Raw genomic sequence first — 15,143 nt, 5'->3', positions numbered from 1 at the left:
CCTTCCTTCCTTCCATCCATCTCTCCTTCCTCCTCCTTTTCTTTCTTTCTTTCCTCACTTTCTCTTATTCGTTTTCCTTCTTCTTTAATAATTGAAATCTTTGGATGAGCTTTAAAAAATGTGGAGGGCTGGGTTCCAACCCCAGTGATTCTGACTTAATTGGACTGGGCATCAGGAATTTTAAAAGCTCCCCTGTGATTCTAATATTCAGCAAAGTTTGAGAACCACCAGATTAGATCATCTCTAATGTTCCTTTCAATTCTAAAAACTCTAGATTTTGTTATTTTAAGGGACTCTCCGGAGTGTTTTAAAATACAAAATATGCCAACAGACTTGTTTTCAAAATGTAGAGCCCAAAATATCTTTGTCTTTTCAAGCAGTTAGCCTTGATTAAAGCTGTGTGTTAAAGGATGTATAATTCAAATAGTCAACACTCAAAATTATTGCTGATTTTCTTCTAATTCTATTCAGTACTGTATTTCCTTAGCAGTAAAAAGTTATCTGAAAAGAAAAAATGTCTTTAAAACTAGTGGGATAAACCACAGGCTAACAGCTAAGAAACATCCTGCTTTAAATTAGCTTTAGTATGGCTCAGTGAATCTACAAAGTTTCTTTGTTCATTCATTAGATTTGTGTCTTCTATGACTGCACCGTGGTCATTTGGGGGCGCTGTGAACATTAAGGTGTAGAATTGGATGGTCTTTTATTACAAGTATGTCTCGTGATTTTCTGGTAAAATGACAGATCCTCTCAATGTGAATAAACTTATTCTTATTGGCTTTTTTTTATCTTATTTCCTTCTCTACTCTTCCAAATTGCAGGATGGTCTGAAATATCAACTAAAATTTAGTTTTAAAGCACAAATGAAGCTAACAATCACATCATACCTTTTGAATTGTATTTTTTTTTGAAATTTATAACTGGACACATTATCAAGCTTTAGCTTGTGAAAGAAGGCTTTAAAATCAAAATCTATTCATCAGACTCATTAGAGCATACAACAAATAAAATTTCAATATTCAGCATAAAAGGTGCCTCAAGAGGCACCAAAGTAAATTGAGAGGCCTGTTGTTGATTCAAAGTGACATTTATTTTGTTCTGTACAGTTTCGCTGGCAGTAAGTCATAAGGGTGCTAACATTTTCTGTGATTTTTACCAGGTTGAGTATGCAAATTCTCATTTTAACTAGTTATTGCTCACTTGTGTACTAGAATTGGCTCATTTTGCCAAGTACTCTGTTTACAGGTTGGTTCAAAATCTAGCTTGTGCGATTGAAGACAAAACTTTTATTTTCTTTCTGTTTTTAAATGAAATGATAGTATAGCTGCCAAGTTCAGTAGGAGAGCAATAAACTGAAGATGAGGTTGTAGTACACAGACCTGCATTGTCCTGGTTGTGGAGCATGAATTTAAATGGTCTCTTGTATCTCATTGTGGCTTTGACTGTGGTTTTGATTTGCATTTCTCTGGTGATTAGTGATGTTGAGCATCTTTTCATGTGCCTGTTGGCCATCTGTATGTCTTTTTTTTTTTTTTTTTTTTGGAAAAATGTCTACTCAGGTCCCCTGCCCATTTTTTAATCAGGTTTTTTGTTTTTTCTTTTTGTTTTTGGTTTTTTGATATTAAGTTGCATGAGTTCTTTATGTATTCTGGATATCAACCCCTTATCAGATATATCATTTGTAAATATCTTCTCCTATTCAGCAGGTTGTCTTTTCATTTTGTTGATGGTTTCCTTGGCTGTGCAGAAGATTTTAGTTAGATGTTGTCCCATTTGTTTATTTTTGCTTTTGTTGCCCTTGCCTGAGCAGACATCTCACCCCCGCCCCCAAATATTGCTAAGAATGATGTCAAAGAGCTTACAGCCTATGTTTTCTTCTAGGAGTTTTATGGTTTCAGGTCTTGCATTTAAATCTTTAATCCACTTTGAGTTTATTTTTGTATATGGTGTAATAAAGTAGTCCAGTTTCATTCTTTTGTATGTAGCTGTCCGGTTTTCCCAAAACCCTTTATTGAAGAGGCTGTCTTTCCCCCATTGAATATTCTTGCCTCCTTTGTCATAGATTAATTGACCGTGTAAGTTTGGACCTAGCAGGTGTTATGCTAAGTGAAATAAGTCAGGTAGAGAAAGACATATACAATATGATTTCACTTAACTGTGGATCTAAAAAGCAAAACAAATGAACAAATGAAACAAAACAGAAACAGACTCATAGATACAGAGAAGCAACTGGTGGTTGCCAGAGGAGAACAGGGTGGCAGGATGGGTGAAATAGATGAAGGGGATTAAGAGGTACAAACTTCCAGCTATAATATAAATTAGTCACAGGGATATAACTGTACAGTATAGGGAATATAGTCAATAACATTGTAATAACTGTGGTGACATATGGTAACTAGACTTATTGCGGTGATCATTTTGTAATGTATAAAAATATTGAATCACTGTGTTTGTTGTTCACCTGAAACTAATACAATATTGGATGTCAATTATAGTTCCATTAAAAAATATCAAAAAGTAAAACAAACAAAAATATAGTCTCTTTTACTTTACCACATATAAATATGTATTGTAATATTCTTCACATTTAATTTGCAGAGATGTTGAAGAAATTAAACAGTATCTTGTGTTAGTGTAGTTACATGCTTGAGAGATATGTTACTACTTTTTTGTTTTTAATTTTACATCTGTATACCAATTTTTTTTTCAGAAATTAACAGAGGGCAGGGATGAAGGTACAGACATATTCTAGGTGGCTTCTAGCATTGCTAAAGGAACAGAGAAAATGGAGATGCATGCATTCATCCAAATAAATTATTAATATATTTACAATACTATGTAAATACGGGAGTACATTAGCAATACTGTGTAAATATATTAATATCTAAAAATGATATCAATATATAAATACACAAGTACATTAATATGTAAATACGATAATATATTTTCAGTAGATGTTTGATAACATAGGAAGAATAGGCTTAGCAGAAATGTCCTTGATTATCATGAGGACAGAGAATTAAATGTAGGGCTCTAAATTATAACTTGGTTCTTACTAAAACTGTGTTGCTGACAAAATAAGTTTAGTGACACTTAGTTACTGTGTTCCAGATACTCGGCCTCCTTCACATTTCTTGAATTCATCACTGTCTTGCCTATCAGTCGGGCTACACACTTGCCGTTCCTTCTGCCTACAAGACTCTTCCTTAGGTTTTAACATGACTAGCTAATGTTCATCCTTCAGCTCAAGTGGCACCTCTTCAGAGAAGCCTTTTTTGACTGGCCATCTTAAGGAACCAGTTCTATTTACAGCCTTTTTCATCCAGTTTGTTCTCTCTACTCGCTGACCCACCCCACCCCTAACATGGCTTTTATTACAGTGGTTAATACCTTGCTTATTTATTTGTTAAGTTTTTCATTATGCATCCACTCCACTAGACTATAAATTCCAGGAATGCAGGAGCCATATGTCTTCATCTAAGCTGCATTCCCAATGTCTAATGTGGTTGCTGGAATATCAATAATGATAACTGGATCAGTGACCCTCTAATCTGTGAACTGGAGATAGGCAGTAATATATAAAGAAAACTGAGTGCATACACCATCCAAGAGTTTATATATCAATGAGAGAAATTAGCTGTTCTATCCACCTGATTCCCAGAGTAGTGCCAACATAGAATTTTCTCCTTTACTTGGCATTACAAGTTCCACGATTGTATACTGAGCTCACAGAAAAAACACAACCATGATCATAAGGGTACAACTTTTAGTGTTTTGGGGTTTTTTATTTGCATTGTCTTGGGCAGTGCTATATGATATTTTATAGATTCATACACACTTTGCAATCCAGGCTAAAAGCTCGGGCAAATTGATAATAAAGTGAAATAAGACAGTCCCTGAATCACCTTGAACAGGAGGTGACTGGCAACAGGTGGTGGGTCAGTGAGAAGAATGAAACGGACACTGACCACAGACAGGATGGTTCCAGTCCAAACAGAACCCTGGAGAGCGGGGGAAGGGGGTGGGGAAGAGGAGGCAAATGGGAAGTTAAATTTAGCCTGCAGTGATTTCTTGCCCCTGGGAAAAACAGTTGCTTTGTTCTATTGCCAAAAGGCAAATCGGCATCAGCTTAATTTGCCTGAGTCTGCCATAAACTGCAGATGGAATCATAAAACATAGTTAGATTCAAATTAAACACATCTGTCCTAATCTAAAGCAGGTGAGGCCAGCCAGCCAAGTTGCATCAAGGTATAACACTGCACACAGATTACAATATGCGGAGGTATATTTTAGGAGCCTGCTGACAGTGAAATAAAGAACCATGAAAGCGTGCATTGTCCTCTTTTCCTTTCCTGAGCCTGCCTTCTTGTACTGGTTGCCATCTTAATTTTAAGACTCAACCACTACATCCACTGGGAAACAAACAAACAGACAACAAAACTTGAAATCCAGAAGTCTATTGCATTTTAATCAGGATTCTTACCTAAACTGATGCTTTCTCAGATTAATTGAAATGACAGGGAATCAGAAGTCCCTACAGTGCATTTTAATTAGACTTGAAATTTTAGCCAGAGAGGGTTTGTTGCTACTTAAGGTATCCGCCTACATGTGTACCACCCACTGAGGTAGTGGGTGTGGAGAGAAAAAAAGCAGGCTAAGATATGATGGTTCTGACAAAAGTAACTATGTAACTTATCCAAACCAGGACAGTTTTGAGAGTGAAAGGGGACTATGGTACCAGTGGAGGTGCATGGCTCCAATATCCTTTCAAGAAAGAACAAGCTGTTTGGCTGCAAAGAATGTAATTAGCTTCCAGTGACCTTCTTCTCTAGCACTTTCATGATCCCACTTGAGCCTTATGATTGAGCCTTGAGCCTCCTCCAGCCAATGATTGAACACAGGAAGGGCACTAGTGCCTGGTCATTTCTGCCCTTGGGGGATTCCTCTAAAGTGTAATCTTTGCTCTGGAGCTCCCTGGTAGATTGGCTAAGTCTTTGTCAAGTCTGCACTATGGACTGAGGCTCCCCTGCTCAATCCTCGTTCAATAACCGCCCTCCACCCTTTTCACAGATGTCAGATCTGCATCACAAGATGAAGGCTTTCCCTGCCCTTTTCTGCTTCCTCTCCATTTTATCTTTCCTAGGCACTACTTCTCAATAAACTTGATGTACTCTTTGTCTTTGTGGAGAACCCAACTGACAAAGGGGTGCTATTGATAATTAGGTGTGGGGAAACAGATATATAGCACAGCCTCTAATAACCCTAATTATATTTGATGGGCTCTGTTGTGCCCATCAAAACTTTGTTTTTTGCTGACATTGTCCATCTATCACAGGTACGTGTGGGAGACTTTAATCTCAGGCAGACCTTGACATAATAGACCCTAAGTGAATAAACTGGATATTCATATGGTAGCGGATAGGACCTATCACTATTTTCCTCCTTTTTCTCTCTTGAAGAATCTTCCTTCTTTTTTCTCACTTATTTGTCAGTGTGCCCAAGGACCTCTCCTCCCCTCTCCTTTCCTCTCTGCTCCACTCCCCTCCTCTGCCCTCCCTTTAATGACTGTCACTGGAATACAGTATTCATGTCCGTACTTAACAAGCCCTGATTTAGCAAAAGCTCTCCGACTGCTTATCTGCTTATTCAATAGCTTTATGAGACATTTTCATTTTGAATATTCCACAGGCTTCTCAAACACAATAATTCCTTTGACACTAACCCCATTATATTTACTTACGAAAGATGGCCTCGTAGTCATACAGACAGGAGCTCTAGAAATCAACCCAGATTTTTTGCTCTCCCTCAACCCCACATCAATTTGGTCACAGTGTCATCTTGATTCTACCTGGTACATTTTGGTCATACCTATTACCTCTTTTCTATGTTTCAAAAAGACAGTAAATATCAATACTGGGGATAAAATATGAGTTTTCACAAGTATTAATTTCTTAGAAATAAGTAGTAAGCAAAAAGAAGGAAAAAAAATGTACAAGTACAAGAGAGAAAACAGGTCAGCTGAACAGCAGCTGGCATCTACGAGATATAATGAGAGGTGAACTGATTGTCCTGTCTCATTTTGACCACAGAAGCATCATATGACTGCCACACGTACATGGTAGAAAACCGATTAAGTATTAATACCAGAAAGGGTAGCACAAGTACCAAGAAAGTTTTCTTAGGACACCAAAACTCCCCGTGATGATGGGATAACCAAAGGGACCAGACATTGTGGCCTCATGTGACCTTGGGTAAGCTCACATCAGTTAATAAACTTTGCAGGAACCTGGCAGTAGGAGTTAGAGGGATCAGAATGAGAGATCTTGATTTTGGATAAATATATATAGTCTGTATTCTCCAGAACCTCTAAGATACTGTTCATCCCTTGCCTTTCTCCTGTAGAGATTGCTTCTGTCAGTGTGAATAAATCAGTATAAACATCTACAATGTTACTTGATCTGTTGCAATTACTACAACAACAGATCCTGGTCTGGGGAATGTAGAACTCCTCTTTTTGTCGTATGCACAATGCCAGAAATATGACTGACATCTTATCAAATAAAGTTTGAGTGTTAGTACTGATCTTCATACAATGAACAGAGTTAGAAGATGGCAGTGTTGTTAGTTTGACTGTACAAAGCTGTGCTGCTTTGCTCACACCAAAGGCAGAGAGGCAGGATCACACTTTTAAACTGGTAATTGGCTCTTTCTAGAAAATCTCAACAATAATGCCTTGTTTCTAATGGGGGGTAGTGATCTGGGAGGACTTTCATTTCCTATTTTATTACCTAGTATTTATTAACTGGATTGGGTTTAAATGGTGCCTGCATTGCTTCCCCTGTCCACAGCTATCTCTAAAGAGGATTAAGAAAATCCTCATTATTTTTTGCTGGGACTTCAAAAGATTAATGCTTAGTCCTTCTGCCATCAGCCTAGACTACTCCATTTGATTCAACACAATGCTGCCTGAGTCATCATTCCAGAACACAAATGTGATAATATACTTTCCTAGGAATAAACCTACCTAAGGAGACAAAAGATCTGTATGCAGAAATTTATAAGACACTGATGAAAGAAATTAAAGATGATACAAATAGATAGAGAGATATACCATGTTCTTGGATTGGAAGAATCAACATTGTGAAAATGACTCTACTACCCAAAGCAATCTACTGATTCAATGCAATCCCTATCAAACTACCACTGGCATTTTTCACAGAACTAGAACAAAAAAATTCACAATTTGTATGGAAACACAAAAGACCCGGAATAGCCAAAGCAATCTTGAGAAAGAAAAATGGAGCTGGAGGAATCAGGCTCCCTGACTTCAGACTATACTACAAAGCTACAGTTATCAAGACAGTATGTTACTGGCACAAAAACAGAAATATAGATCAATGGAACAGGAGAGAAAGCCCAGAGATAAACTCATGCATATATGGCCACCTTATCTTTGATAAAGGAGGCAAGAATATACAATGGAGAAAAGACAGCCTTTTCAATAAGTGGTGCTGGAAAAACTGACACCTACATGTAAAAGGATGAAATCAGGGCTTCCCTGGTGGCGCAGTGGTTGAGAGTTCGCCTGTTGATGCAGGGGACATGCCCTGGTCTGAGAGGATCCCACATGCCATGGAGCAGCTGGGCCCATGAGCCCTGGCCGCTGAGCCTGCGCATCCAGAGCCTGTGCTCCACAACGGGAGAGGCCACAACAGTGAGAGGCCCGCGTAGCAAAACAACAAACAAACAAAAAAAACCAAAACAGATGAATGGGTAAAGAAGATGTGGCACATATATACAATGGAATATTACTCAGCCATAAAAAGAAACGAAATTGAGTTATTTGTAGTGAGGTGGTTGGACCTAGAGTCTGTCATACAGGGTGAAGTAAGTCAGAAAGAGAAAAATACTGCATGCTAACACATATATATGGAATCAAAAAAAAAAGGTTCTGGTGAGCCTAGAGACAGGACATTTATAAAGACGCAGACATAGAGAATGGACTTGAGGACATGGGAAGGGGAAGGGGAAGCTGGGACAAAATGAGAGAGTGGCATTGACATATATACACTACCAAATGTAAAATAGATAGGTAGTGGAAAGCAGCTGCATAGCACAGGGAGATCAGCTTGGTGCTTTGTGACCACCTAGAGGGTTGGCGAGTGAGGGTGGTAGGGAGGTGCAAGAGGGAGGGGAAATGGGGATATATGTATACATATAGCTGATTCACTTTGTTATACAGCAGAAACTAACACAACATTGTAAAGCAATTATACTCCAGTAAAGTTGTTAAAAAATAAATAAATAAAGGCATGCCCGTGACTCTCTGATCCCTGTTTTTCCCTCCAGACTTAATCTACTTTGTGCTACTTTGTGTATTTTAAGGTTACTCAGGGATAACACCCTTAAGATTTCTAGAATTCCTTTTTTATTTAGCTGAGAGATTCTTTCAGGCTACACCTGAATTATATGAAATGTTTTCACAAAGGTTTTGTAGCTACATCCTTCATTTTATATTTATGTTGAGGCCATCTTTCTGACAAAGCTCTGGATTTGATCTTTCACTGGTTTGAGAGGCTGAAGTTGAGAAATTATTTTCTATCACAGGTCCTGGTGCCTCTCTATTCCTTTTCTTTACTTTCAAAATCATCAGTTCTTTATTTAGCATGTCTCTTTCTTGTAGTGCCTTATCAGATACAGCTATTAAGAGTCAAGTGACACTTTAACATTCTGACTACAAATCTTATTACTCATATACAGAAGTTTATTAGGTACATTTTCTATCACCCAAGTATCCTCAGGTGATAGTTTTACCAACTGCTTCTCTCTAGCAGTTGAAGAGAAGAGCTCTCCCTAGCAGGGAGAGCTCCTTTTCTAGCCTCCTGTAGCCATTCTTTCAGTGCCTTTCCGGATTCCATCTGCCACCAGTATCAAAACCAAGGCCACATATTTTAGGTTTTTGTTACCGCACAACTTATTTCTCTTTCCTCCCATGTTTCTCTCAACTCTCTCAAGCAAGAGAGAGATTTTATTCTCAGGGCGGTTGCAGGGTTCTAAGAGAGGAAGCAGAAATATTCAAGTGGTTTTTCAAACCTCAGCTGACTTCAGATCTCCTAACATCCTATTGGCCAAAGCAAGTCACATGGACAAGCCCAGACTCTAGGGATCAAGAAATAAACCCCACCCCTTTATCGAAAGAAATTGCAAAGTTACAGAGCAAAGCGTGTGGATATAGATAGGTTATTTATTGGAATAATTAATAAACCAGTCAACCACAGATATTTCAGTTAATCTTCTTTAACAAATTAGACAATATTTCATTTACATGTAATGAAGGGACCCAACCTGAGTTAATCGCTTTTAGTATGCAATTCAACATGCAGTGTTTGAATCGTAAAATTTAATTTTTACCATGTTACATACCATCTCTCTTAGAAGCACATGGTTTCAAATGGGTCTTGCCTATAAATATAAATAGTATGGTGACTTTACCAAAGGAAGATGAGTGGGGTATGTGAAATAGTACAGTTCACTCCCTAAGGCAAGAAAAGTCAATATCTGTTTCTTTGTTCCTCAGGTGATATTTGTGATCACAATCCATGTGAAAATGGAGGTATCTGTGTGTCAGGATTGTCTGATGATTCCTTTTCCTGCGAGTGCCCAGATGGCTTCACAGATCCCAATTGCTCTAGTGTTGTGGAGGTTGGTAAGTGTAAGATTTAAGCATTTCAATAGTTATCCTCTTTGTTTTCATGAGTGACTGACAAATTTGGTTGTCTGTGCATTATGGGTACTCTGTATAAGATTCTTACGTGTTGCTAATTAGTTTACTTCTCTGTGGGCCTCTTAATTTTAACATTTTTATTTTATATTTAAAGTATATTTTTATTCATAGTGCTCTCAAAAAATTTAAAAATATATTTTAGTGATTAACATTACACTTTAAAAGCACCACACGTACTACTTGAATATAGTAAATTTATTTTTCTAATATTAATATATATTTAAATTTTATTTTCACTGGAAAGCAATTCCCAAGTCAATTTATTCAAGTTAGATAGTCACTCTGAATAAAATAGAACTTATTTTAGTGATTGAAAATATTCATCAGTATTTTGTAGCTGTTCTAATCATTACTTTTCTAAGACTATAAATACATGATGAAAGAAAAAATATTCTAGCTGCATTGTTCTTCAAAGTCTCAAAAACACGCTTGGCAAATATTAGTCAGTGATCACATTTCAAAATGTTTTTCATCTGTGAAGTACTTCATTGGCATGTATAGTTGTGGATTCAGGGTGGCTTCCATAATTTCCAAATAGTTCTCCATTAAGAAGATATCGGTACTTTAAATAATTTAGCACTACATAAATTTGTATAGAGGTTTTTTCTCTGATTAAAAGTAATACCATGGTTAAGTTGGAAGAAAATCTTTTTCATGTCAGTAAAAGAAGAAGAAAGTGAACTGTATCTGTTCGATATAGGGAAACCAAACATGTATTGGATTAAAGTTCAGTCAGCCAGCATAAACCTTGGAAAAGTCAGAGATGTCCATAGCTTTTCAAAAATAGTTTTGAAGAAGAAAAGTAGTTCTGTCTACAGGAAGGGATCAGTGTGAGTTACTCACCATTGTATCTAATGCACCTAACTAGTTCCTTTATGTGTAGTAGGAGCCCAATACCCAATAACTTGGTTGAATGAATGAAAGAATAATTAAATAAAACCACTAACCAGCCATTTTTGGCCACTATTAATTGCATTTTAGTGTGCTTTATTTTTTAAATGTGTTTTCCTTGTATTTTTATGTTACATTGGTATGAATGTATTACACTCGAAAAAGTTAATTATATTATTGCTGAAAAGTACTATGTTCATTTGATTCATTTCAAAGACAATTCTCTTTTAAGGCTTTTATTAACTTGCTGTTATTTTCGGGGATTTGATTCAGTGCCATAGAAATAAAACTGTTGTAACCACTTTGACCAAGTCTCCAAATATGTACAGTGAGTTTCAGAATTTAATATGAGAATTCTATCCTCACAAAAGTCTATATCTCTGAAGAAAATTAGAATGATAAATATTCCCAACAGGAATATATGAATAGCATAAAAAAGAGTTATATTTTAAGCCCACTGACCCCAAATCGGCAGTGCCTTAGATTTGCAGTATATAATGTTTCTGTTGCTACTTTGTAAGAGCCAAATCTGGAACTGAAGAGGCAAATGTGTTTAAATAATTAAGAAACCATTATCTTTATAGATTTTTGAAGTAAATACTTGAATACTTCAGGCCATATTTTTAAACATTAATTCAACATTTGTCATTTTATCAGAAGAATGATACTATAGGCTGCAACACTTTAAAAACTAAACGTACTGCCATATTCCTCTTAGTTCAATGAGACTTTGAGAAATCAAATGCTTATAGAGTTAAGTTTTACTTAGATTCATTATTCTGTTATTAAAACACCTCACATTTCTTCTACCTCTTTGTTAACTCTTGCATATAATCAGGGAATACTAAGTATTTATTGAATAAAAATAATAGCAATGCTTTAATATCTAGCCTACCTTATTTTTTTCGTGTCTTTAAAACTAATTATTGGTACAAAGTATATGAACATTAGATCATTAAAGACAATCCTGCCTTTTTAATTTAAAAAATCTACCACTTTTCTGGAACATTTCTGGGACATTGCTGTTGTTGTTTCCCTGCTGTTGGGTAGCACCAGTGCAGAAGAGCAGAGTGTAATGCTAGAATTTTATACCAGAAAAACCTCAAAAGCTATAGGTATTTTGATATGATATCATAAAAGACAAAAGAGTTGAACTGTCACCATTGCTGTATTTTTACTTTAACATTAATCCTTGCAAAGATGGAGATATGCTGCTAGCCTTTTGAACCATATATATTTTGTGATTATATGAAGTTCTAAATCACCTTATTAAAACTTGCATTTTGACCTAACTTTAAAAATTATTATTATTCTATACTACAATCAAAAATATTCTCTATTGTAGTGCATTTGGAGAGGGAAATTTCAAACATATGCTACTCTCAGAGATAAAAGTTGATTCTTGATTTCACCTCAAACTTCATTAATTTGCAGTAGCCTTATTATAAGTTCTTGATGCTACTTATTTCAAAGAGAGCCTCATCCATTTTTGGACTTTTACTCTTCCCTCTCAAAGCATCTAGTGTCAGGTAAGCACAAAACACAAAATAGATATATATTAATATAGTCAACTGGTCATTGACAAAGGAACAAAGGAAATACAAGGAGCAAAGGGAGTCTTCTCTACAAATGGTGCTGGAACAACTGGACATTCACATGCAAAAAAATGAATATAGACATAGATGTCCTTCACAGAAAGTTAATTCAAAATGGACCAAATGTGTGTGTGTGTATATATATATGTGTGTGTGTGTGTGTGTGTGTGTGTGTAATATGTATAACTGAATCACTTTGCTGTACAGCAGAAATTAACTCAGCATTATAAATCAACTATACTTCAATTTAAAAAAATGGATCATAGACCTAAATGTAAAGTGCAAAACTATAAAACCCCTAGGAAATAACATGAGAGAGAATCTAGAAGACTTTGAGTATGAAGATAACTTTTCTAATACAACACCAAAGACATAATCCATGAAAGAAAGAATTGATAAGCTGGGCTTTATCAAACTTCTGCTCTGTGAAAGACAGTGTCAAGAGAATGAGAAGGTAAGCCACAAACTGGGAGAGTATATTTGGAAAAAACATAGCTGTTCTCCAAAAAAAATCTTGGCTGTTCTCGAAAATATACAAAGAACTCTTAAAACTCAACAATAAGAAAGCAAGCAGCTTGATTTAAAAAATGAGCCAAAAGCCTTAAAAAACACCTCGCCAAAGAAAACATACAGATGGCAGATAAGCATATGAAAAGATGTTCCACACCATGTGTCGTCAGGGAAATGCAAATTAAAACAATGAGATACCACTACACACCTATCAGAATGACCAAAATCTAGAACACTGACAACACCAAATGCTGGAAAGCATCTAGAGCAGTAGAAACTCTCATTCATTGCTGGTGAGAATGCAAAAGTGGTGCCACCATTTTGGAAAATAGTTTGGCAGTTTCTTACAAAGCAAAACATACTCTTACCATGTGATCCAGCTATCATGCTCCTTGGTATTTACCAAAAGAAGTTGGAAACTTATGACCACACAAAAACGTGCACACAGATGCTTATAGCAGTTTTATCTGTAACTGACAAAACTTGGAAGCCACCAAGATGTCCTTCAGTATGTGAATACATAAATTGTGGTACATCCAGCCAATGGAGTATTATTCAGCTCTTTAAAAAATGAACTATCAAATCATGAGCAGACATGGAGGAAGCTTAAATGCATATGACTAAGTGAAACAGCCAGTTTGAAAAGACTACATACGGTATGAATCATAGATGACCTTCTGGGAAAGGCAGAACTGGGGACGGTAAAAAGATCAGTGGATGCTGGGGCAGGGTGGTAGGGATGAATAGCAATAGACCAAAGATTTTAGGGCAATGAAAATACTCTGTATGATACTGTAACATTGGATACATGTTATTATGCACTTGTCCAAACCCATGCAATGTACAACACCAAGAGTAAGCCCTAATGCAACCTATAGACTTTGGATGATTATAATGGGTAAATGTACATTCATCAGTTGTAGCAAATGTACCACTTTGGTGGGGAGTGGTGATGATGGGAGAGGTGCTTGTGCGGCGTCAGAGACCATATGGGAAATCTCTTTACCTTCCTCTATTTTGCTGTGAATCTAAAACTGCTGTAAAAAAGTAGTCTTTAATTTTTAAAAATGACTATAACAAACATTCATCAATTTATTCATTTATTTGCCCATCCATCAAATATTTAGCGAGCACATACTGTGTGTTAGAAACTCTTCCTGGCAGTGAGGATATGACCATTAAAAAAGAGGCTTTGCCTTCACAAATCTTCTAGTCAAAAGGGGAACTAGACAGTAAACTACTACACTTATCATGGTAAGCTCTATTAAAAAAAAAGACAAGGGCTTCCCTGGTGGCGCAGTGGTTGAGAGTCCGCCTGCCGAGCCAGGGGACACGGGTTCGTGCCCCGGTCCGGGAAGATCCCACGTGCCACGGAGCGGCTGGGCCCGTGAGCCATGGCCGCTGAGCCTGCGCATCCGGAGCCTGTGCTCCGCAACGGGAGAGGCCACAACAGAGAGAGGTCCGCGTACCGCAAAAAAAATAAATAAAAAAAATAAAGACAAGTGTGAGGTAGAATAAAAGGAGGTTATTTTTGGATAGGACTATTAGGAAAGACTGAAAGGTTGATGTTCTAACAGAAAGAAGAGCTGAGATACCTTCACTGCATACAGATGGCAGATGAGGACAGTAACTAAAGAGGGATTTGGGCCAAGGGGAGTTTTCCTTTAAAATAGAACTATAATGGCATTATGATTCAGAAATATGATATAAAACCTAAGCTTGTGTTTTACTAAGAATAAACTAAATCAGATGACTCATATAGATATTTTAATGATATTTAGCATACGCTTAACCTATTAAAACTATCATTCTGGCAACAGAGGACATAAACATTGGAATTTTGTAGTAATTTAAAATCCATCATCACTTTTAGAAAGATTTCAAAGTACCTGTGTTTCTGACAGTAGTTCAGTACAGGGAAACAAAGCATATAATTTCATTTCTAGTTCTTCCTCTTTATCCTGTCTGTCATTTCATTGGCTTCTAATCAGGTTTTTTCTAAATATCCTTCTGCTTCCATTTCATTATGAGAAATTGGTTACATTTGCCCCAGAAACACGAAGTATCTCATAAAAACTAAAAAAAATAAAAAATACACACCAATTTCCACTGTACGTCTTGCACCATGAATAACCATATTCATGTTTATCTTTTAGAAGATGACCAGTGTCAGAATTTCAAGTATTGTAGTGGAGGCTGAGTCTGTCTAAAAGACTTCTTGTTAGTGAGCGTGAAATATCAGAATATTGATAAGCTTTAAGTAGATCTCTTGGGTAGAGTGAGGCTACTTTTAGATTTCTGAACTTTGGTTACCAAATGAGAGATTTGGTAAATTTCAGTTAAATTATTCATATATTAGATGA

At 36.6% G+C, this 15,143-nt stretch overlaps 1 protein-coding gene across 2 annotated transcripts in view; it reads left to right on the top strand.

Moving 5' to 3' along the window:
* The window catches only part of EDIL3 (EGF like repeats and discoidin domains 3), a 423,483-nt gene that overhangs the window by 118,930 nt on the left and 289,410 nt on the right, over window positions 1-15,143 (top strand). For both annotated transcript variants that reach the window (XM_079918353.1, XM_079918354.1), the window contains exon 2: window positions 9,578-9,706. In XM_079918353.1, the coding sequence (XP_079774479.1) occupies window positions 9,578-9,706 (129 nt within the window). The remainder of the gene's footprint in view (window positions 1-9,577; window positions 9,707-15,143) is intronic.

The sequence above is a fragment of the Stenella coeruleoalba genome (assembly GCF_951394435.1).
Source record: "Stenella coeruleoalba genome assembly, chromosome: 3".
Taxonomy (NCBI): domain Eukaryota; kingdom Metazoa; phylum Chordata; class Mammalia; order Artiodactyla; family Delphinidae; genus Stenella; species Stenella coeruleoalba.
Note: the sequence above shows the minus strand (reverse complement) of the source record. Positions and strands in the feature narration are given on the sequence as shown.